We start from the raw sequence: 22,463 nt of genomic DNA, 5'->3' as shown, positions 1-22,463 counted from the left end.
CCAATTTCACAGGACACCTGGAATCAGAGCACGAGAGCAGGGAGGGGTGGGGGAGCTAGTGTTTCATAAATGTTTACTATACTGGGCATACCTCATGCCAAGCCACACATGCCAAAGTTGCCAGTAGGTCTCATCACCACCAGCTGGAGATGAAGCCCCTTCTTCACCCGAATCAAAGCCTTTACCCTTCCTGCCATAGCATACAGGCATTTTATGTAGACTAGGGCCAAAAATGTCTGTATGTGCAGGGGCAACTGGGAGCATATTTTGGGAGGCAGGGATGAACAGTTGTTTGGGGTAAGTGTGGAAAGCTTTCAGTGCTAGATGTGGAATTTGTATTCAATCAACTGAGCAAAAAAGGGTATTAAACCAGGGACCAGGAGACCTCCTGACACATTGCAAATTCTCTGTGCTGCAAAGAAAAGGAAACCACTATCAGTGATTCAGAAAAGGTGAGGGGCACATAATCATAGCAGTCCCATTGTGTCACTCCAGGGGGTGCCTACGAATAGGGCCACACACGACCTCTGCCAGTAATTTGATGGCACTTCATAACGCATCTGTCTTTTTCTTGTGGGAACAGCAAGAACAAGTGTTGACCATTGCACTCAACAACTCAACTCTGACAATTGTGTTAGCCCTTGAAGGGGAGGTCATGAAAGCTGGGAAGTATCAACAGCAGAGCAGCTCTGGAGCAAGACCGTTTGTTTTTGTGCCTTAGATTTCTATGTCCTAGCATGTTGCAAAAAGCCCCTGGCCTCAGTTTTTTCACCTGTAAGATGGGGATGATGGATTGCCTGGTACAAGAAAGCACTGCATGAACAGGAGCTATTGTCATCCTGAGCAGCACGGTGGCTCGTTCCTGCCAAGGGCAGAGGCTGGGACCTCTGGGGTGGTGCAGTCACACGGGTACTTCCATCATCTGCTCTTCCCAATCCTGCCTTCGTGCAGTGTGCTGCTTACTCACCAGCAGCTGAAAATTGGGCAATCCATGCTCTGAAAAACAATACAAGAGTCAAGGGCAAAGTCAAACTTTCAAAGGGAAGAAATGCTGCAATCCAGGGACACCTCAGAAAGGAAGTTGTTTTTAACATGGGGAAAAAAAACAAAGTGATGTTTTGCTTATGTTCCATGATCAACACAGCGGATGATGTAAATCTGTGCAAAGGCCCGACGTGCTGCCCTTATCTCCCAAGCTGATGAAGGACACCGCTTGGCAAACTGATGGGAAAGTTTGAAAAAATAGCTCTCGCCCACACTCCCCACTAATCAAAGTGGAAAAGTCACCTAGCTCTTGTCACGTCAACAAAACCCAGTCTCTAAACACAGGAGGAGCACAGATGTGTCCAGGCCAAAGCCCAAGGGACCCTGTCAGAAGACCAGGGTCTGAATCTCAGTGTTGGTGGTGGAAGCGAGGCCATCCCGAAGCATTTGCATTCAGGGTGCAGTGGGTTGGGTGAAAGAGGGCAGGTATCAAGTGCCAAACATAGGGCAGGTGCTCTTCGTCTTCATTCTGTTATGCTCCCCCCACATCAAGGCTGCTCAGGTGACAGACCCCTCCTAATTTCTCACCTCTGGTAAAGGGGGGTGGGTTAGACCATGGTCACTCACTAATTGGCATCTCTACCTAGATGAATAGAAAGGCCCATCCCCAGGCCCTACACCAACCCCAGACTCCGGCCTCTGGGGGCGCATCCCACACTCTGTTACTTGGCAAGCCCCCTAGGAGAATCTGTTGCATGCTCAAGTCTGAGGCCATGGGTTCACAAAGCACTTCTGGGCCCGCACTTGCACAAAACCACTCCATAAGAAGTGAGAGATTAGGGTAATGGATACATTTGAGGGAAGAAACAAAGTGGCAGAGCTATCATTGCTGCAGCTGGGTGGTAAGAGGGCCTGGGTGGTGGAGGGAAATGAGGACTAGCCACCAGGACACCAGAGCTCCCTGTTGCTCACTCCCAGGAGACACATGCAACTCATTCCCCCAAGAATCTTTGCCACCCATATACAAACTAAGATGATTTGGTAGAAGATGACACTTACCTGGACCATGCATGGGCTTCAGGAAAGTCACTACTCTACTACGTTAGACGTGGTGTTGTTTGATTAACCCTGAATTCACTAGATGGTGGGAAGTGTCCATCACTTTGGTGAGGTGAAAATTCCCATACCAGGTTGGCCCCGTGAACTCATGCCATGACCCCCATGGGGATTCTGTCAGCAAGAAACCTCAATGTGCTTGTGAGGCCATCAGTCCAACACAAACACCAGGGCTGCCACTCACCCAGCCCATAATAGGTCACCCCACAGGGGCAGCAGGACCTCTCCCACCCCAGGATGGAGCTGTCGAATTACTGTCCTCAGGTCCCCAGGCCCTTGCTGCACTCGCTACACACACTGAGTTGGAGCAAAGGCTGTCAATTACAACACAGCAGCAAGCACTAAGGACAGGTGACCCCGGCTCTACAGGACTTTGTGACATGGCCAGGCAGCAATGACCCTAAGGTAAAAAGAGTGGGAGTCTCATTCCCCAAGTCACAGTGTGCCCATCACGTGGGGTACCATCACCTGCATATAACGTGCCCATCACATGGGGTGCTGTCACCTGCATACACTGTGCCCATCACCTGGGGTGCCATCACCAGCATACAGTGTGCCCATCACCTGGCAGGCCATCACCTGCATACAGTGTGCCCATCACCTGGAGTGCCATCACCCGCATATGGTGTGCATATCACACAGGGTGCCATCACTGGAGTTACCATATGAGGATCATGTGTTTATGAAAACCACAGCATGTTACTTTTGGGGGACTTGGACTGTGGTTTGTTTCCAACTTTTCTTCATTACAAATAATGCTGCAATCATTTTAATCTTTCCTTTCCTTTCCTAATGATATTTTCTCAGGATAAAATTCCAATTTTAAAATAATAAAATAATAAAAAATAACTCCTCTTCATCTCAATTTAAACAGCCAACAACAATGTATGAGGGTATAAGTTTCACTTCAATATCAGCTGTGTTATATGTTGACATTATCATGTTTGCAGATTCAGTAACTTTATTTTTTTGTGTGTGAAGACAGAGTCTCACTCTGTCACCCGGGCTGGAGTGCAGTGGTGCAATCTCAGCTCACTGCAAACTCCATCCCCCAGATTCAAGTGATTCTCCTGCCTCAGCCTCCCGAGTAGCTGGGATTACAGGCACCCACCACCATGCCTGGCTAATTTTTGCATTTTTAATAGAGATGGGGTTTCACCATGTTGGCCAGGCTGGTCTCAAACTCCTGACCTCAAGTGATCTGCCTACCTCAGCCTCCCAAAATGTTGGAATTACAGGCATGAGCCACTGTGCCCAGCCAGATACAGTAATTTTAAAGCAATACTGTGTTAGGTTATTTTGCACTTAGTTGATTATTAATGAAGTTTATAGTTGATATGGTTTGGCTCTGTGTCCCCACCCAAATCTCATGTCAAATTATAATTCCCACTGTTGGAGGAGGGGCCTGGTGCGATGTGATTGGATCATGAGGGCAGTTCCTAATTGTTTAACACCATCCCCCTAATGCTGCTTGTTTGAAAGTATATAGCACCTCCTCCCCACCACTCTGCCACGTGAAGATGATGCTTGCTTCTCCTTTGCCTTCTGCCATGATTGTAAGTTTCCTGAGGTCTCGCCAGAAGCAGAAGCCTGTTCAACCCACAGAACCATGAAGAGATTAAACCTCTTTTCTTTATAAATTACCCAGTTTCAGGTATTTCTTTATAGCAGCATGAGAATGAACTAACGCAGAAAATTGGTCCCAGGAGTAAGGCATTGCTATAAATATACCTTAAAATGTGGAAGCTACTTTGGAACTGGGTAAGGGGCAGAGATTGGAACAGTTTGGAGGGCTCAGAAGAAAACAGAAGATGAGGGAAAGTTGAGAACTTCCTAAAGACTTTTCAAATAGTTGTGACCAAAATGCTAATACTGATATGGACAATTAAGTCCAGGCTGAGGAGTTCTCAGATGGAGATGAGGAACTTATTTGGAATTGGAGTAAAGGTCAATCTTGCTATGCTTTAGCAGAGACTAGCAACATTTTGCCCCTGCTCGAGGGATCTGTTAAACTTTGAACTTGAGAGAGATGATTTAAGGTATCTGCTGGAAGAAATTTCTAAGCAGCAAAGCATTCAAGACATGACCTGGCTGCTTCTAATAGCATCGGCTCATATGCATGTGCAAAGAGATTATCTGAAGCTGGAAATTATTTTTAAAAGAGAAGCAGAGTGAAAAAGTTTGGAAAATTTGCAGCCTAGCCATGTAGTAGAAAATAAAAACCCTTTGTCTAGGGAGGAATTCAAAGCTGCAGAAATTTGCATAAGTAAAGATGAATCAAACGTTAATAGCCAAGACAATGGGAAAAATGCCTCCAGGGCATTTCAGAGACCTAAGGGGGCAGCCACTCCCAACACAGGCCCAGAGGCCTAGGAGGGGCAAATGGCTTTGTGGGCCAGGCTGAGGGACCTGCTGCTCTATACAGCCTTGGGACATGGTGCCCTGTATTACAGCTGCTCCAGCTCCAGCCATGGTGAAAAGTGGCCAAGGTACTGCTCAGGCCATTGCTTCAGAGGGTGTAAGCCCCAAGTTTTGATGGCTTCCACGTGGTGTTGGGCCTGTGTGTGCACAGAGGCAAGAGTTGAGGCTTGGGAGCCTCTGCCTAGATTTCAGAGGGTGTATGGAAATGTCTGGATGTCCAGGCAGAAGTCTGCTACAAGGGCAGAGCCTTCATGGAGAACATTTATTAGGGCAGTGTGGAAGTGAAATGTGGGGCTGAAGACCCCACACAGAGGGCCCACTGGAGCACTGCCCAGTAGAGCTGTGCGAAGAGGGTCACCATTCCCCAGACTCCAGAATGATAGATCCACTGACAGTTTGCACTGTGCACCTGGAAAAGCTGCAGGCACTCAATGCCAGCCTCTGAAAGAAGCTGATGGGGCTGAACCCTGCAGTCCCACAGGGGAAGAGATGCCCAAGGCCTTGGGAGAACACCCCTTGCATCACTGTGGCCTGGATGTGAAGTCAAAGGAGATTGTTTTGGAGCTTTAAGATTTAATGACTGCCCTGCTGGGTTTCAGACTTGCATGGGGCCTGAAGTCCCAATTTCTCCCTTTTGAAATGGGAGCATTTTCCAGTGCCTGTACCCCCATTGTATCTTGGAAGTAATTAACTTATTTTGGTTTTACAGGCTCAAGGTGAAAGGGACTTTCTTTGTCTCAGATGAGATTTTGGACTTGGACTTTTGAGTTAATGCTGTAATGAGTTAAGACTCTGAGGGACTATTGAGAAGAAATGATTGTATTTTGCAATGTGAGAAGGGCATGAGATTTCACAGGGGCCAGGAGCAGAATGACACAGTTTGGCTCTGTGTCCCCACCCAAATCTCATGTTGAATCGTAATTCCCAATGCTGAAGGAGGGTCCTGATGGGAGGTGATTGGATCATGGGAGTGGTTTCTAATGGTTTAGCACCATCCCCCAATACTGCTTGTTTGAAAGTGTATAGCACCTCCCCTTCCTCTCTCTCCCCTGCTCCACCATGTGAAGGCAGTGCTTGCTTCCCCTTTGCCTTCTGCCATGATTGTAAGTTTCCTGAGATGACCTCCGAAGCAGAATCCTGTACAGCTTTCAGAAACGTGAGCTGATGAAACCTCTTTTCTTAAAAATTACCCAGTTTCAGGTATTTCTTTATAACAGTGTGAGAACAGACTAACACAATAGTTTTCCCTGCCTTGTGGTGCTTTACAAAGAGTACTGACCACTTATTTACATCCTGGGGTCAAAAGAAACCTAGAGCACACTGGTTGTGTAGAAAACAACATGTTATCTGTTGTGGTGGAGTTTCCACAAAAACATATTCAATGGAAATGGAAATGGGGGCAGAGAAGGGAAATGCAGGTGGAATATCATGACTGTAACAATGTGGGTAGAAGATGTAGAGAGAGAAGGTGCTAAAAGTTGTTGAGTTGACCACATGCCACACACTGTCTTGAGGATTTTCTACACCTTATCACAAGACCCAGCGAGGGGCTCTCATCGTCCAGGGCCATGTGCCCCCTCCAAGGCCCATGTCAGCAAGATGACAAGAGCTGGGCTCTGAACCTCATCCTGCCACCACTTCCACAAGCACTGTATGTAACCCTAATGGGGTTTCAGCATGGCTGACTAGCAGCCACACCCAAACTGGCAGCTTGGACTTGGATCGCATCTGAATTCAGAGCCTGTGTGTCCTGTGCAGTGAGAGGTTTGGGATTCTGTGCTGCAGAGCTTTCCTGGGACCCAATGAAAAGAATGTGTCGGGCTCTAGGCTTGGACCCAGGAGCTTGCAGGCGCATGCATGGCTTCTCCCCTGGCTGCTGCCCAGTGATGGCCATGACAGCACCTGACGGCTGCCACCCAGTGCCAGGCTAACACCACTGTGTGAAAACACACTTTGATTTCCCAATTATATTATTCACAGACACAAACAAAATATCCTTACACTGCCCAAACCAGTGTACCTATGTGCCAGGAGGTCACAGAGACCTGAGATTCAGGAGGTTGGGGCAACCCTTAAGTCAAGAGGTCAGGGCAACCCTAGAGTCAGGAGGCAACTCTGGGGACCTGGAGGTCAGAATGCCCTGGGGGTGGCCTGGCCAGCTTTGTGCTGCATTTTGGGACATGAGATGGGGTCCAGGCTAGGTCCTTGGCAGCACTGTGATCTTGGGCAAGTAGCCTGATAGCTCTGTGCCTCAGTTTTCCCATTGGCAAATGGAATAGCACCTGCCGCATCAGATTTTTCTGTATCAGTCCTTGTGATAGAAAATAATTACACTATAGGAGGTCAGAGTTCCTCACCAGGTAAGAGGGTTGTCATGGTAGTCATTTGAGTTACTGTTTTCTTCCTTGTGCTCAAGAGGGCTCTCTGGGAAAGTCATTGTGGTTTCTTCATCCTCTACAAGATTCAACATGGCCTCACTCTGATGGCTCTCTGATGCTGTCTGCCCGTCTCTCCTGCCCTCTGACCCCTTCTAACCAGGACACACTCTGCTGTCCTCTTGACTCCCCAGCATACTCTCCAAATTTTAAGGTCTGACCCTTAATTCCATCAGCAAAGTCTCTTCTCCCATGTGACAGAACAGATTCACAGGTTCAGGGGAATAGGGCGTGGTCATCTCTGCAGGCCACTATTCTGGGGCCAAGTGGTACTTCTGACAAATACTTGTCATGTGCATCTGTTTCATCCTTGCCTGGAACTGTTAAGGTCTTATGACAGGGAACTTAGACTTTTGTGCTTTCAAAAGTAATTCAGGACTAAGAACAAACCACTCTGTCCTCAGTCACGCCCAGGTGGCATAGTGCGGGGAAGAGAGACCTGAGCAGGAACTGGGAACCGGGACCAAGCAGCCCCGCTGCTTCACTCCAGTATTCTGCACAAGCCTCTCCCTTCTGCTGCCCTCAGTTTCCCCATCTGGAAAATGAATTGACGGTGCTAAGGGAGCTTTACTTTCAAACACTCTTATTCATTAGGTGTTGTTTTTAGAAAAAAGCGAAGCAATTAAGTGATGTTAAAGTTTATCCACCATCCTGCCATCTGGATGTCACAAACGCTACCATTTCTGTGTGTCTCTTTTTGGATATGTGCGTACATATGTGCCTGTGTTAATTTTGTTCTTTTTTTTTTTTTTTTTTTGACTGAAGCCTCCTCCTCCCGGGTTCAAGCAATTCTCGTATCTCCGCCTCCCAAGTAGCTGGGACTACAAGTGCACACCACCATGCCTGGCTAATTTTTGTATTTTTAGTAGAGATGGGGTTTCACCATTTTAGACAGGCTGGTCTTGAACTCCTGACCTTAGGTGATCCACTTGTCTCAGCCTCCCAAAGTGCTGGGATTACAGGCGTGAGCCACTGTGCCCAGCCCTGTGTCATTTTTAAAATGAGATCACACTATACTGTCTATTCTATAGCTTTTTTCTCCTTTAATATATCACAAACATCTTGTCTGTAGTGTGTGTATGCACACATGTGTACATCCATGCACATACACATGTTCATACTCACATACTGGCTGCAAAGTATTCCTTCCCTCAGACTCATTCTAATTTATTTCATCAGTGTCCTTTTCCTGGCTATGCACACTGCATCTACTTGGGCTTTTAAAGATAACACTCCATGGCTACCAGTAACAGGAAATAAGGAATGACTCAGTTTGATTATCTCCTGACATACTCATACAAGTGGAATTGCTGGTTCAAGGCCATCCATACTTTTAAGTGTATCATACATTCACACCAATTCGCACTCCAGAAAGGCTGTACCCCTAGAGCCCCTCCCCCAGGGTAGAAGAATTTCGAGCCACTCTCAGCACTTGAACCTGGAGCCAGTCACCCTGCTGTGTTGCTCTGTGCCAACCAGGGCAAGTTGGGATGGCTCTCTGACAAACCCTTTCTAGTGCTCTCTGAAGCCTCAGGAAGAACCCAGGATTCAGGGATCTCAACCTCTCTTGCCACTGAGTGTTCTGAAAGCGGACAGTCAGAGGGTGAGGGTGAGCATCCACCGCAGGCCTCAGCTCTGCGTGCTGCACACAGGCCTGGGTGCTGAGAGCCCCTTAGCTCTGCAGCCGTGCCTCCTCATTTAGGTTCCTATGTGCAGATGTTTCAGAGCTGGGAAAGCCCTCACATAGCACTTCATTTTACAGAGAAAGGAGAGAGCCAGTGACAGCATTCATTCACCAAAATCACATGGCAACTTAGTGGCAAAGTTCAGAAAAACAATACAGAGTAGCAAGGGAATAAAAAGCACTTATTTTGGAGTCAGACGGTCCTGGGTTCTTGTCTTGGTTCTGCTAAATACCACCAGGTAAACTCCAGCAATTTGCCCCACAACTATGGGCTGTCTTTCCCTTATTAAAACAGGCTTACTGGCCATGCATGGTGGCTCACACCTGTAATCCTGGCACTTTGGGAGGCCAGGCGGGCAGATCACGCAGAGTTCGAGACCAGCCTGGGCAACATGGCAAAGCCTGTCTCTACAGAAAAGTACCAAAATTAGCCAGGCATGGTGGCATGCACCTGTAGTCCCAGCTACTTGAGAGGCAGAAGCAGAAGGATCCTTTGACCCCAGGAGGCAGAAGTTACAGTAAGCCAAGATCACATTGCACTCCAGCCTGGGTTACAGAGCAAGATTCTGTCTGGAAAAAAAAAAAAAAGTAAGTAAATGAATAATAAAATAAAATAGGCACACTAAAACCTTTGCTTTGGGGTTGTTAGAAAACTGAGATTATGTCTAAGAACAAACTACCACAGATCATTCTAGTCGTTACTAGCTTCTGAATTGCTCTTTTTAGTTTCATTCGCCAAAAAAGTTAAGGCATGGTTAGAGATTACTATTAGTATAGATCAGCTTTAGTATAGATTGGTAAAGATTAATTTACCATTACTCTGTGGCACGTGTTGCCTTTCATTCATGCAGTGGTTCCTAAGTGGACCTGCAGCAGAGCAACACCTGGGAGTCGTTAGGTGATACCAATCACGGGTCCCTGCCCAGGCCTGCCCAATCAGGAACTGGGGCTGGCCCAGTGCTCTGGGCTCTAACAAGCCCTCCAGGAGGTTCTGAGCAGCTCAAGTTTCAGAAGCACTCAGTGAAGGACTGACTGGTAAGGAGTCTTCTGCAGAGAAATATACCTTGTAGTCCAGTGGTTGTGGGTCCTCTTTTCTTGACATGGAAACATGTTTTTTTTTTTTTTTTCCAGTTGCCTTGTGGATTGAGTTGGGGTGGTAATCTCCATTCCCGTAGGTGGTTGTGATGCACATCAAACAGTATTTGGCACAGGTGGCTTGTTGCTGGGGGTTGGAGGGGCGGGGCACAAGTGCCCAGCCAGCCTTCACTTCCCGCAGGCTCAGGTGCACACAACAGAAACCAACAAGGGGAAGGCCTAGAGGGCGAGGGAAACCTGCCCCACACCTGCGCAATGGCGTGGCCATCAGGCTAACTCGGGCTCGGGTGGGCTCCTGCATACCTACCTGGGCCTAAGTGGGGACACAGCAGGTATTTCTTGGTGCTGAGGGCCACAGGGTGGGCGCTGCAACTGCCCACTTGGAAGCCAGCCCCAGAGGCAAAGCAGGATGGAGCCTGGGGTGCAGGTAGGTGGGGAGGGGTGCAGCCTGGGAATGAGATCTAGCTGAATACAGTAAGAGGTGGCGGGTGGGAAGGAAGGGAGGGCACTCAAGGCTGCCCGAGCAAGAGGTTGGTTGAGGACTGGCCTTAGGCCTGGCCCTGTCCTGAGCTGGCACAAAGCTGTGGCCTGGTCCTGGCGGCCTGTGGGTTGGGCAGGCCGGGCACTAACACCCTGGGGTCCTCGGGAGCCTTGCCCAGAGTCTCCTCTTGATGCCCACGACATGGCCTGCAGGAGAGATTTTCTGCCAGAGCCCCTGGGCTTCCACATCTCCCCAGCATGGGCTCTGAGGCCCCAGGTGTGTCCCAGGCCCTCCAGATTCCCCAGAGCCCATGCACAATCTCAGTGACATCAGGTGGGGTCAGGCATTGTCCTGAGACACTGGGCATTGGTCCTCCTCCATCTCCTCCCCTGGCCTGTCTCATGAGGCCTTTGGAACCTCAGCATTAAGAACCACCTTAGCCACAGCCCTTAGTGAAAGCCAGGCCACCAAGGGGACCAGCAGCCCCAGGGCACAGTGACAGGACACCTCATGCTCTAGATGCAAAAGGAAATGCCATCCTGCAGAAGTAGATCACAATCCCACCTGAAGTTAAAACCTGTCCTTAGCACCCTGCGTTGCATACAGCTCTGGAGCCTACAGCTCCGCCTGCTGGATGGAGAAGTAACTCCCTCTCCCAACCCAGCAGCCCTGGGCACCCCATTCCTAGTTTCCCGTGCCTGGGCTTCTTCGTCAGAGAAGTAGGGATTCTTTTTCTGTCTTTTATTTATAAATAGAAAATGCATGCCTGTGGTTTCAAAAGTGATCAAAAGTATAAGAGCATAAAATTTCAAAAGCATGAGATGCACAGTGACCACTGCTGTCCTCCAGCCCTTTCCCCACCATAAGGAAACATTGTTTTTAGCTGCTTCGAATATCCTTCTATAGAGTAACTCTCTAGAAGGGGAGTTGGTGTCCAAATAGAACACTAACTTACAAATCTGAGTGCTACCAAATTGCCTTCCATAGAAGATGTTCCAGTTTCCAAACTGCCTTCCATAGAAGATGTTCCAGTTTCCTCTCTGTGTTGTCTAAAGTTTTCATACTTCTAAATTTTTGAAGTCCGATAGATAAAACCAAATGCGAATTTGGTTTCATTTTGATCTGCATTTTTATTACTGAGAATGAGGTTCAGCATGTGTATACTGAAGGACCAGTTTCTATGAACTGTTAAGAAACTTTGTGGATTTATCCATCAGGTTGTTGGATGTTTTTCTAAATAGGAAGATTCACTGCTTGTTTATCTTCTATAGAAACTGTGGTTCATCTTTTGTCTTTGCATTGGTGTATCTTTTTTCTTTCCTTTTTATTGTAGAAGTTTTTATAAGTTTATATGTAGTCTAGCTCTTTTATGGCCTCTATGTTGTAAGTCATAGCAAAGCCTTACATAAGTTTATAGATAATGCACTGATAGTTCCTTCTAATACTCTTATGGCTTTCTTTTCTACATGTAAGTCTTTAATCCACTTGGAGTTATCTTGGTGAACAATGTGATATAAGAACCCGACTTTGTTTCAGATTTTCAATTTTTTTGTTTTTTTTTCTGGTAATTTATGAATTTTTAAAATCTTAGATTCCTTGTCATTTATTTTAGTGTAAGCCATGAGTTATAGGGACTTGGCTTTGCTGTTATTATTTTTTTCCCAAGTGGCCAACCAGCCAGAAGAAGATGTGATGAAAGAGAACAAAAACACATTCTTCTCTAATCATTTGAGATGTACCTTCTGCCACATGACATCCTCCTATGCATGTCTGGGTCATCTGTTCTGGGCATATATTTGTAAAACATACTAAATTGTTTTCTCTGTAAGCTTTCAATATATTACAATATTTTATCAGAAAACATCAAATTATCAACATTTAAGTACTGATTTTTAGATCACTTTTATAAATAGATTCGTTAAAAGTGGTTTCTGTTAATAAAAATATACTTATGTTACCTTGCAGTTTCTGTTTGATAAAAGTCCCAGTCTGTCTTCTCACCCCCATTTCTTAACTTTACTCTGAGATCTCGATCTCTTTTTTGAAGTTGAAGAATTTAAAGTCTTTCCAAGTGCTGATTATCCTCCAAGTAACAAGATAATCTTCCATGGGATTTTGATTTTGTTGTTGTTGGTTTTTTTGTTGTTGTTGGTTTGTTCCCCCCCCACTCCCCGCCCCGCCCCGCCCCGTGATCTAGCATGAGCTTAAAAAGGTGAATCAGTCTCAGTTACTACTTTATTTCTGATTTTGTGTGTTTTTTTCCTAGGAGTTCGCTCTATGAATGTTGATGCTGTATTGTCTGTTGTAATCATAACAGCTATGCATTTTGGTTTTTGGTTTTATTACACTGTACTTCCACTTTTGGTCTTGTTTTGTGTATTTTGCCATAAATTCAACCTTTTCCAATATAAATATTGATGTCCACATGTTTTCATTTGCATTTCTATGGCATTATCTTTGCCCATAATTCTACTTTGAAGCTTTCTACAGTACTTTGTCTTAGGTATGTCTCACTGTATGCAATGTGTAGTTGGATTTTGCTTTCTAATCCAATCTCAGTGTTTTAATAGGTGAGTTTATTGTTTGCCTTTATTAACATGACAAATATATTTGGCTTCTAGTTCTTTCAGCTTACCAAAGGAGTCATATCGATGGTAAATAAATACATGAAAAGATGTTCGACTTCTTTACTCATTACAGAAATGCAAATCAAAACCACTATGCAAGTAAGATGCTGCTTGTGCAAATGAGATGCACTACTAGACTGTCAGAAAACTTTTATAAAAATTAAAAATTGGCAGTGCCAAATGTGGGTAAGAATGTGGAGCAACTGCCGGCTGCGGTGGCTCACGCCTATAATCCTAGCACTTTGGGAGGCCGAGTCGCGTGGATCACCTGAGGTCAGCTGTTCGAGACCAGCCTGGCCAACATGGCAAAACCCCATTTCTAATAAAAATATAAAAATTAGCTGGACATGGTGGCACATGCTTGTAATCCCAGCTACTCTGGAAGCTGGGCAGGAGAATCGCTTGAATCCAACAGGCAGAGGTTGCAGTGAGCTGAGATTGCACCACTGCACTCCAACCTGGGTGACAGAGCGAGACTCTGTCTCAAAAAAAAAAAAATGTGGAGCAACTAAACTGTAAAGTAGCAGTTTTCCAACTTGCCTGTACTATTCTTCCAACCCACCAGCAATGTACGGGATGCTGGTTGGTGGGATAGAAACATGGTGCAGGCAGGTTGGAAAGCAGCTTGGCAGTTTCTGATGCTGACTCATGCTGTGGAGTAAATCCTATCCTTCAGGTTATTTGGAGTTCACACAAATCCAGTTTTAAGGGCTTTGCTGAAGGAAACGATGTACAAAATAAACATACTCCAAGAGCAACACAGTAGAAGCTCTGTAAGTGGTCATGATCAACTCATCATCCCAAAAGGAGGAGGCACTCCCTCCCTCCTTTCCGGCCAAGACTGAGGGGTTTGGGATGTGAAGCCAGACCTCCACAGAACAGTTGCTCCTGGGTAAGCCTTGGTTTCACCAACTCTAGTTCACACCTCATTGTTGCTGCTTCTGTTTCAGGCCAATAAGCCATCTGGGTTTGAATATTTCCTCTGGTGACTTGACTACAATCATACTTACCTCATAAGAATGCATAAGAAATCAATGAGAACAGATTTTAATGTTCCAGCACACTCTACTGAATAGATGGTTCCAAGAAGAACCTTCCTTAGACCACATTTTTTTTCAAACCTCTTCTGCCCTGGCCTCATTCTAAGGCCTTGGTGGGAAGTGAAACACATAGCTCTTTCTATACTATCTCATTATGCCACATCCAAATATTCTATTGTGCATGTTTTGTTCAAAAGAGTCAGTGACATGAGAAATCGTCAAGGATGTGGAAAACTATGTAACAATGTGTATTATGATTCCATTTATGCAGATACCTAAGTTTTTTCCTTTATATGTGGAATGCATGTGTCATATTTGCTTACATGGAAATATGCTGGAAGGAGAGGTAACACAGTGCTAAAGGAAACTACCTAGAGGGAGAAGGACTAGAGAAAGGTTAAGACTGGACTTTCAACTGGACTTTCTAGTATAACTTGTTTGTTTCTATATTGTTTGACTTTAACAAGATGAATTCACTTAGAAAATGAGAGCTGTGTTTAAGTGCTACAGCCCCTTCCCCTGAAAGCTGAGGGCAGGGTGGTTGAGGAAGGGTCCTCCCCAGAGTGGATGCAAAAACCATGTCAGAGTGCTGGCTTTGAAAAATACAGGGCTCATCTCCTAGGATGATATAAGACTCTTTCCATTCTTTGTCCAGCCATCTGTGCTCTGAAGAGTGAGGGGAGTCCTGAGGCCTCACATTGGGGGTGAGGTGGGAAAAGCCACAGACCAGGGACTGTGGCTTCTCCTTAAATGCAATTTTCACTATCTCTTCTATGTCAGCCAGTCCCTAAGATGGCCGTCGGTGACCATCACAATTTGGTAGTCATACCTTTGTGGGGTTCTCCCACACTGAAGAAAACTGACTGGTGCAAGCAATAGGTTTTGCAGAAATGAAGGAGTGTGACTTCTGAAGTTCGATTATACAAAGACATTGCAGCCTCCATGCTGTGCTCTTTTGGCCTACTCTCCTTGGAGAAGACTATTCTGTATCTGGAGGACACTCAACTAGCCCCCGGAGAGGCCAGGCAGAAATAAACTGAGGCCTCCCACCAATAGCTAGCACCAAATTGCAGGGCATGTGAGTAGTGAGCAGCCTTGGCATAGAAGCTCCATCCCCAGTCAAGCCTTCAGATGAATGAAACCAATACCTCAATGACAGCCTCATGGGAGACCCCAAGCCAGAACTGCCCAGAGAGGCTGCTCCCAAATTCCTGACCCATAGAAATTACAATTACAGATGTCTGTTTTAAGCCACTATGTTTTGGTGTATTTGTTACCCAGTAAATAACTAATATACTTTCTCACCACTTTGAATGAATATTCCTAATCCGTCTCAAGTTTAAAGCAAGTGCTCATCTATCTCTTTGTTCTAAGAGAAACTTAGCTCTCTATTACTTCACCATCATTAAAATGGTTTCTAGCTGTGCCTCCCCCAAAATTAACTACCAGATAATCCTCTCTGTGTACAAATGCATATAATAATTTAGCAAAGTGGTGACGTCCTTGAACTTATGACACAGTTATCAGCCTGGGAAGAAGCTGCAAGCCAGTCCTGAGCAGGCGGACTCCTAGGTGCAGCCCTCAGGGTTTCACCTTAGACTGGAGTGGACCTGTTTTCAGGAATGCTGATGTGCTTTTTTGAGTCTCTCCTAGGTATGTTCTGCATTCTTGTGATTGCTGGCTCTGTCCAGGCAATGGACATGCACTTGCTAATTATACAGTATTGGCAGGCATGCATCAGGAAATGTCAAAATCCTTCAATTTTTAACATTCTTTTCTTTTAGAAAAGTTCCAGTTTTTTCTACACCCTGAATGACAGTGGCTTCCTTAATTGATTTAGGATGTCATTGCCTGCAGCAGACATTGTAACTGGGCACTGTTACTCCTACTACCAAAAAATAAATGCAGGAAATTGTTCCACTCAAGTGGGATTAAACATAAAATGAAAAATCTGATATTGCTTTGGCAGTTACCTCCATTGGTAGTAAATCGGCCAGATGTGTGGAGATCCAGTTAGGAGCACGCATGTGTGTGTCTGAGACACCAAGAGATCATTACAAAGCAATTGGACAACTCAATCTGCTGTCAGGTCACTTTGACATGGACAGACTTCAAGGGGCACTGCAGAGGCACATACCTTATGGTGAACACAAATGTGCTTGCCGGGTATAGTTCATCAGGATCTGAGAAAAGGGTGTGAGTGCAGGAGCATGATTCACTTAAGGCATTCTTTTGGAAGAAAACATTGGCTGTGATGGAATTGTTACAGTCCATCCTGGGGCTTGGGGTTGGGATGTTACCTCCAGGGCACACAGCACCTACTGCAAGCCACCTGCCCAGTGTGCTTCACCTGTTCATAAAATACTACAATGTTTGTCAACAGTTTTGCCTTTTTATGTTGTGAGTCTACAAGTCAGGATGATTTCATTGACAATGCCTTACAGATTTTTCTTGGTGGAAAAATATGGTTACCTGAATGTTATCTATGCTTCAATCCTATTCTTGAAAAATACATCTCTGACTAATGCTTACTGTTTTGACAATAATTACATCCATGAAAAGGCAAGCACAGAGGGGCGTGGTCTAGCCCTGTGCAGGGTTCCATCTCAGGGCCTGCAGTTCTGCCCCTGGGTTCTGCACACTCCCCTCTCTGGGCGACAACTCAGGTCTGCCTCATGGGGCCATCATGCTTAAATAAGAATGTGCCTGGGGTCAGAGTTTAGTGCCTGTCTCAAGGCTCCCCAGGACTTTCTAGGACTCAAAACTCTGTTTTTACTTTGCAGGATCCAGGATTGAGCTCCTCTGAGGATGAGAGCCCCTCTCTAGCAATCAGGAGCCCCACCTTGAGAAAGCCCCTGAAACACAGCACCCCTGAGGAGGCAGCCCTGGGTTGGAGCCCAAGGCCATCGGCAGGTGCCTCCTATCTCAGTGGGTCCCCAATGCCTGCACACTTCTCTCAGGACCTTGCATCCCACCCAGCAGGGGTCAGCCCTCCAGCCACTGTTAGGAAAAGGAGGCTTTCTACTCTCTGGGCCTCCAAGGAGTCCAGCTTGGATCTCTCAGCTCCTGGGGAGGAACCACCCACATCAGCCTCGTTAACCCAGCGGCAGCGGCAGCAGCGGCAGCGGCAGCGGCAGCGGCAGCAGCAAGAGTCCCTCCGGGCAAAGAGCTGGCCACAAAACCCTGGATTGCCTGGGATCCTGAACACAACTGGGAGGAAGAGACGAGACCCGAAGAAGCGGGCAGCTGCGGTATGCATTAACCCTGTCCCTGCCCCATCCCTTTCCCCCAGGAGTTCTGGGTCCCTGTGGAAGATTAGGAGAGTGAGCACTGCTTGGGACATGGACCACTCAACACCCTCCTTCCCCCAATTAATGCTCCCATGGCGTGGCACTGGGGGCCAACACACCCTTACTCTGCACATGAGGTCACATGGGACAGGATCAAGGCTGTCCAGCCTTTCTGACACCTGCTGCTGCCCTGTCCCAAGACAGCTCTCTGCTCTGAGGGCCCCTGTGACTGATGCTGCCTATGGTGAACATGAGCTTCCTGGCCTCATGGTCTGGCATCCAGACCCAGGCTGCCGCTGGCTGCCTGCTTTGTCATTGCTCTTTAGCTCACAGGAGTCTGGGTGATGACTCTTTCAGCTTTGGGGCTTTGCAGACATGTTGGGGTGACAGGGAAGGTCTGATATGTCATCTTGTTACAGAATAGCAGAAAACAGCCTATTCTAGTAAAAATCTGCCTGGCTGTGCTGAGTCTCTTGGCATCTTCCTATGCTTTGAAGAGGGAGCTGTTACATTCCTGGAGCACTCCTGCATTTCTAAGGACCTGGCTAGGGTGGCTCTGGTGTCTTCCCATGGACCATTGTGACAGGGATGTCCCACCTTCACCATAGCCAGGTTTGTAGGCCCTTGCCACAGCTGGAGAACCAGCAGGGCACACACTGTCTCAGACCTACCTTTTACTCTCAGAGGTCATCTTCTTCCTTTGCTAATTGGAGATGCTGTGAAGCTGAAAGGACCCAATGAGAAGAGGATTGCAAGGGCTCTGATCCCCAGGGTAGCAGCCAGTTGGGAGGTGCCCTGGCCCTCTCCTGGCAGAATTCTGCCTCCTCGCCCATTTGCTGGTTTATCCTCTGGCCTTGTTCTAGTAGCTTCCTGAGAAGGGGCACTTTTCCGGCCAGCAGTCTTGGAGCCCTTTCTCAGAACTGGAAGGCCCTGTATGCCCCTGTCCCTGACTCCCACCTGCCCAAGCCTCTCCAGGTCCCTTTTGTGGTTCTTGGTGGTGCTGAGTTTCATTTTGGGGTGAGTAGTCTTGCTCAGCTGCTGGACACTCCCTGGGCCCATCTGACTCTGGAAGACCTTCCCGTACTTTTCCTTCCTAACCTTGGACTCTGTGTTCTTTCTCTGTCTGTGATCCTCTGCAGTTGGATGTTGGACATCCTGATTGATACTCTGAGTTTCTTTTCTATTTGCTATTTAGCCCTTTCTTCTACTTTTTAGGAGAGTTGCTCAGTTCTGTCTTCCGAGGTTACTGCATGATGATATTTTCTTCCTTGCCGCACTCCCTTATGTTCTTTACCCTGGTTTGCTTGCTGTCTTCTCTCACCTTCTGAGGGTGCTGATTTTGCAGTGGAGTTTTCCAGCCTCTCTTCCATGTCCTGCTGTCCTGTGGCTGTGCCTGGCTGCTGCCTCCTGATTTGGAGGGGGCCATCACAGGGCTGGGTGGGAGCTGACGGAAAGCCCCGAGTTCCGAGTGGGAACTGTCCACCAAGGGTCACCCGGGGGTTAACTGCTTCTTCACTGCACCACATCTGCCACCTCTTGCTAGTCAGCATCCCCATGGGTTAATGTTCCCACCTGCGGCCAGGAGAGGTGGGACTGGCTGGGGTATTCTGGGAGCTGAAGGTGAGAAGGGACCTGAAGCTCTCACTGTGGGTAGAGATTGTGGGGAACAACCCATGTGGAACGCATGTTGTGGATGCTCCCGATGGAGCATCCCAGCTGCCCCCAGCTGAGCCTGGATCCCCACAAGGCCCCTCTGTGGGATCAGAGGCTATTGCATCTTCCTCAGTCGCTGTGACAAACTGAGTTTCTGGGAGTCCGGACAGGCAGTGCCTGCACCACACAGCCCTCTGAGAGCCTCAGCTCTCAGCAGCCTCCCTAGAGGTCACCCTCTGTGGACGGACATAAACACCGGGCACCAGGAAGGCAGCCCCCACCTCCGGTAGGGAGGGGCACTGGGAATTTGCTGGTCCTCCTACCAGATGATCACGGGATCTTGCAGACCCCAGCCTGGCCCTCTCTGCTGGCCAGCAGTGGTGCTTAGAGCCTTGGCCACTCTGTCTCTGCTCCAGGACGCCTCTTGGTGGCTCCTGCTGGCTCTGGCTCAGGCCTTCTGCTCTTACAGCTGGCCCTCTGAAGGCCACTCTCGTTCCTTATTCTCAGTCCTGTGGGTTTGCTTCTGTCTTACACTTTCAGGGCGTTAGGAAGACACTTACCACTGACCCATGGTGGGCCTGCCATTGTTGGCCAGCGGACCCCAGCCACACTCCACATGATCTGACTCAGCCACCCAAAATCCCCAGGTTCCAGTCTCTACTCCATCCTGGCATCGTGTTTAGTGTCAGGAGTTTACCCATCCTCGTCTTCCCTGTGCTGAATTGGGGAGGCCTCCTTCATTCCCTGCTGCAGCTGCCCTGAACACCCTCCTAGAAGAGGGGGCTCTAGAGAGCACAGTTACAAAATCCCATCTAGACTGACCTATGCACCTGTTCCCACGCAGGCTCGTCTACTCCATGCTCGCAGCCTGTCTGCCCCTTCCCTGGCACCTTTTGTCCCTGTCCCCTCCTTTGTCAGACACAGACTTCATCTGCACCTTACCCCATTCACCTATACACTCGTCTGTCTCCACACCAAGAGTGGGCCCTCTGGGTGGCACAGTACCCCATATGAAGTATGTTTGAAGCACACAGGCAGAATTGTGTAGGGCTGGCTGGGCCAGCTGCAGACCTTGAGTGGGCATTTATTTTCTAAAGCACATTTTGCAGCAGAAGAGCTTGTCTCCAGTAAAGATGGATGCTGCTATGGGGTGATGCCTTTCCCTTAAACAGATGGAGCGAGTGCGACAGTGGGAGATCTACGTGCTTCAGAACATTGAGGAAGCCACCCAGCATGAGCTCACCATCGAAGACGACTGAGTGCTTGGTGCCAGGACAGGAAGGCAGGGTTCTCTAGAGCTGCCTGCCTTGGGCTGGCTTAATCGTCCACATGCTGCCCTCCTTGGGCTGGCCCCCCATGCTGTTGCCCTTCTCCATGGGGTGGGAAGAACAGGTTTGAGAAGATCCTGTTGCTTAGACTGTAAATGTGTTTCTGGGAGGCACTGACATTGATAAGGGTCAGTAGAGGTGGCAGGTTAAAGAAGACAAGGCTCTGCATGGTGTGTAACTTGAGCCCTGGGTTTTCCACTGCCCAGCTCTGGCCTTGGGGACAGCTCTCTGCTTGTCTGAGCCTCAGCTTCCTTACCTGAAACATGAGGAAACCCCATCCCAGACTGATGAAATGACTGTGGAGCTGATGTCTAGGCGAGGGCGGCCGTAGCCACTCAGCCCTCTCAGGAAAGAGTTGGGCCAATGCCCCATGAGCATATTTGAGACAGCAGGATTGAAGGCCTGAGGCAGGAACTGGAAAGAAAATCTCTGCACTGGATGGTGGGTTTCCAACCCTATGGTTATGGTGGTCTCATTGGAGCACCAATGGTGAGGGACATATGTTCCCTTCCATTATGTGGAGAGGAACCAGGTTTTGAGAGGAGGGGAGTGCCCATAGTCCCACCCCTAGAGGGTACCTACCTCCTTCCTCAATAGGCTGTAGGAGGAACCAGACTGTGGGATCCCAGGATGTTTGCAGATAAAGACAAGGAAGCTTAGAGGAACTCAGAGGCCAGTCCACCCACACTGCATGGCTGAGAAGTCTCCAGGAGTCACCACACCTGGTATCAGGGGCAGGGTAGGTATCCTAGTGAGTCTGAAATGCCACTCTAGGAAAGCCCCAAAACCGTGATTCTCACCTGGAAGGCATTCTGGAAATCTGAGAGTGCTGGCTGTGTTTGTTGAGTGTGTAGGGCTAGAGGAACTTAACCTTTAACAGTTGCATGGGCCAACCCCCTACACTCTCCAATGCTGTGCTCCCTGCTTAACATCAGGGTCCCACCCAGGTGATCAATAATATGAAGGTAATACATATTGTAAGGAAGAAGAAAGAGATGTCCAGGTAGCTTCAGTTTAACCCAAAGTCAGCATCAATTCTCGCAAGTACAGGCATCTCAGCAAGACATGTTTGTGTGGAAATGTTATGGTTACTAAATACAGAGCTAGAGTTTATTCATATAAATGTTTGCATCATCCACTCTAAAAAGCTTGCTTTTTACTTCCTAAAAAGAATGCACACATTTCCAGCCTAGTCCTACACTGCCTCCCTTCAAGTGTGTGGACAGGTGGGCTGGCATCTGGAGTCCAAGTGAGAAGGGCAACCCCTAGATGAAATCTGAGACTGGCTTAAAACATAGGCTCAGACTGGCTTAAAAGATAGGACATAATAGATTCTAAGGGCATGTGAGGTCTAGGATGTTCAGTTTTAAGAGACAGGTGAAAAGTTTAGATCTGCAGGGTGGGTGGAAAATATTCCTGATCAATAATTGGGTTCTTCTTGGAAACACCCACATTTCTTTGGAGGTTTCCAACAGACAGAGAATGAGATTCTTCACAGGAGGGATTAGATATAGCGGCTGCAGTTAGAGAGTAACTTCATATTTCACTGGATGTTCTATATGAATGATAAAAATTTATTTACTGTGTAGTGTGTTTAAACATTTCTAGGTTTTATGAACTAGTTCCTCCTATATAAGCTATTTAAAAAGTTTACTTTTTTCTTTTTTTATAACTTATAGATTATTGGGTTACAAAATTATCAGATTTAAAAAATGTTTATTTTACAAATTAGAGTACAAAGAAGCAGAAAAAAACTGCCTATATTGCACACCATAGAGATAAATGCATCAGAGTAATTCTTTCCAGTCTTTACTATTAAAAATAAACTGTTTTCATGAGAACTATTCCCGTGGTCTGTGTTTGATGCAAAGTGATTCAGGCATGTAGTTATGTTTCTATCTCATTTTTCAAAGAATGAAATTCAAATTCAAAATGAGTTCCTGGAGGAAGAAAAATAATGTGAGTGACTCTGGGGAACTGTGTCCTTGAAAGATTGGGAATTACCAGCACTCAGAAGAATGTTTTCACATATAAGATGATTTCCTAGATATTCATATTGCATCTTCTACATATTAGCAAAATGTACTTACTATGTTTTTACATATTTGGAGTATATGCAGTTATCCATAGGCACTCTAGTTAAAGTGTTCAAAATGCAATCTCTTGGATTTCACAAATAAGATGGTGCACATCCCATGTTCCATCCATGGGAAGATACCTACAGGAAGCAGCTAAAGACAGAACAAGTCTTGCTGCCCCAGCGCCTAGACATGCCTATGGAACTGAGTCTCTGGCTGCTACAAAGCTTT

General features: G+C 47.1%; 1 protein-coding gene across 1 annotated transcript; it reads left to right on the top strand.

Annotated features, from left to right (window-relative positions):
• The first annotated feature begins 10,144 nt into the window (after nucleotides 1-10,144).
• On the top strand, nucleotides 10,145-20,085 carry CCDC201 (coiled-coil domain containing 201). Its single transcript, XM_055392671.1, has 3 exons — nucleotides 10,145-10,162; nucleotides 16,667-17,134; nucleotides 19,999-20,085. Exons 1-3 carry the CDS (start codon nucleotides 10,145-10,147, stop codon nucleotides 20,083-20,085), a joined length of 573 nt encoding a protein of 190 aa, XP_055248646.1.
• The last annotated feature ends 2,378 nt before the right edge of the window (nucleotides 20,086-22,463 follow it).

This window comes from Gorilla gorilla, chromosome 6 (assembly GCF_029281585.2).
Source record: "Gorilla gorilla gorilla isolate KB3781 chromosome 6, NHGRI_mGorGor1-v2.1_pri, whole genome shotgun sequence".
Lineage (NCBI taxonomy): Eukaryota > Metazoa > Chordata > Mammalia > Primates > Hominidae > Gorilla > Gorilla gorilla.
The sequence above is the reverse complement of the archived record's forward strand: the minus strand, read 5'-3'. Positions and strand labels throughout refer to the sequence as shown.

What these genes read in the sequence shown, in the direction of transcription:
- CCDC201 (XM_055392671.1), top strand. An exon ending in CGAAGAAGCGGGCAGCTGCG is followed by an intron (nt 17,135 to 19,998) that starts GTATGCATTAAC and finishes TCCCTTAAACAG; the next exon opens with ATGGAGCGAGTGCGACAGTG.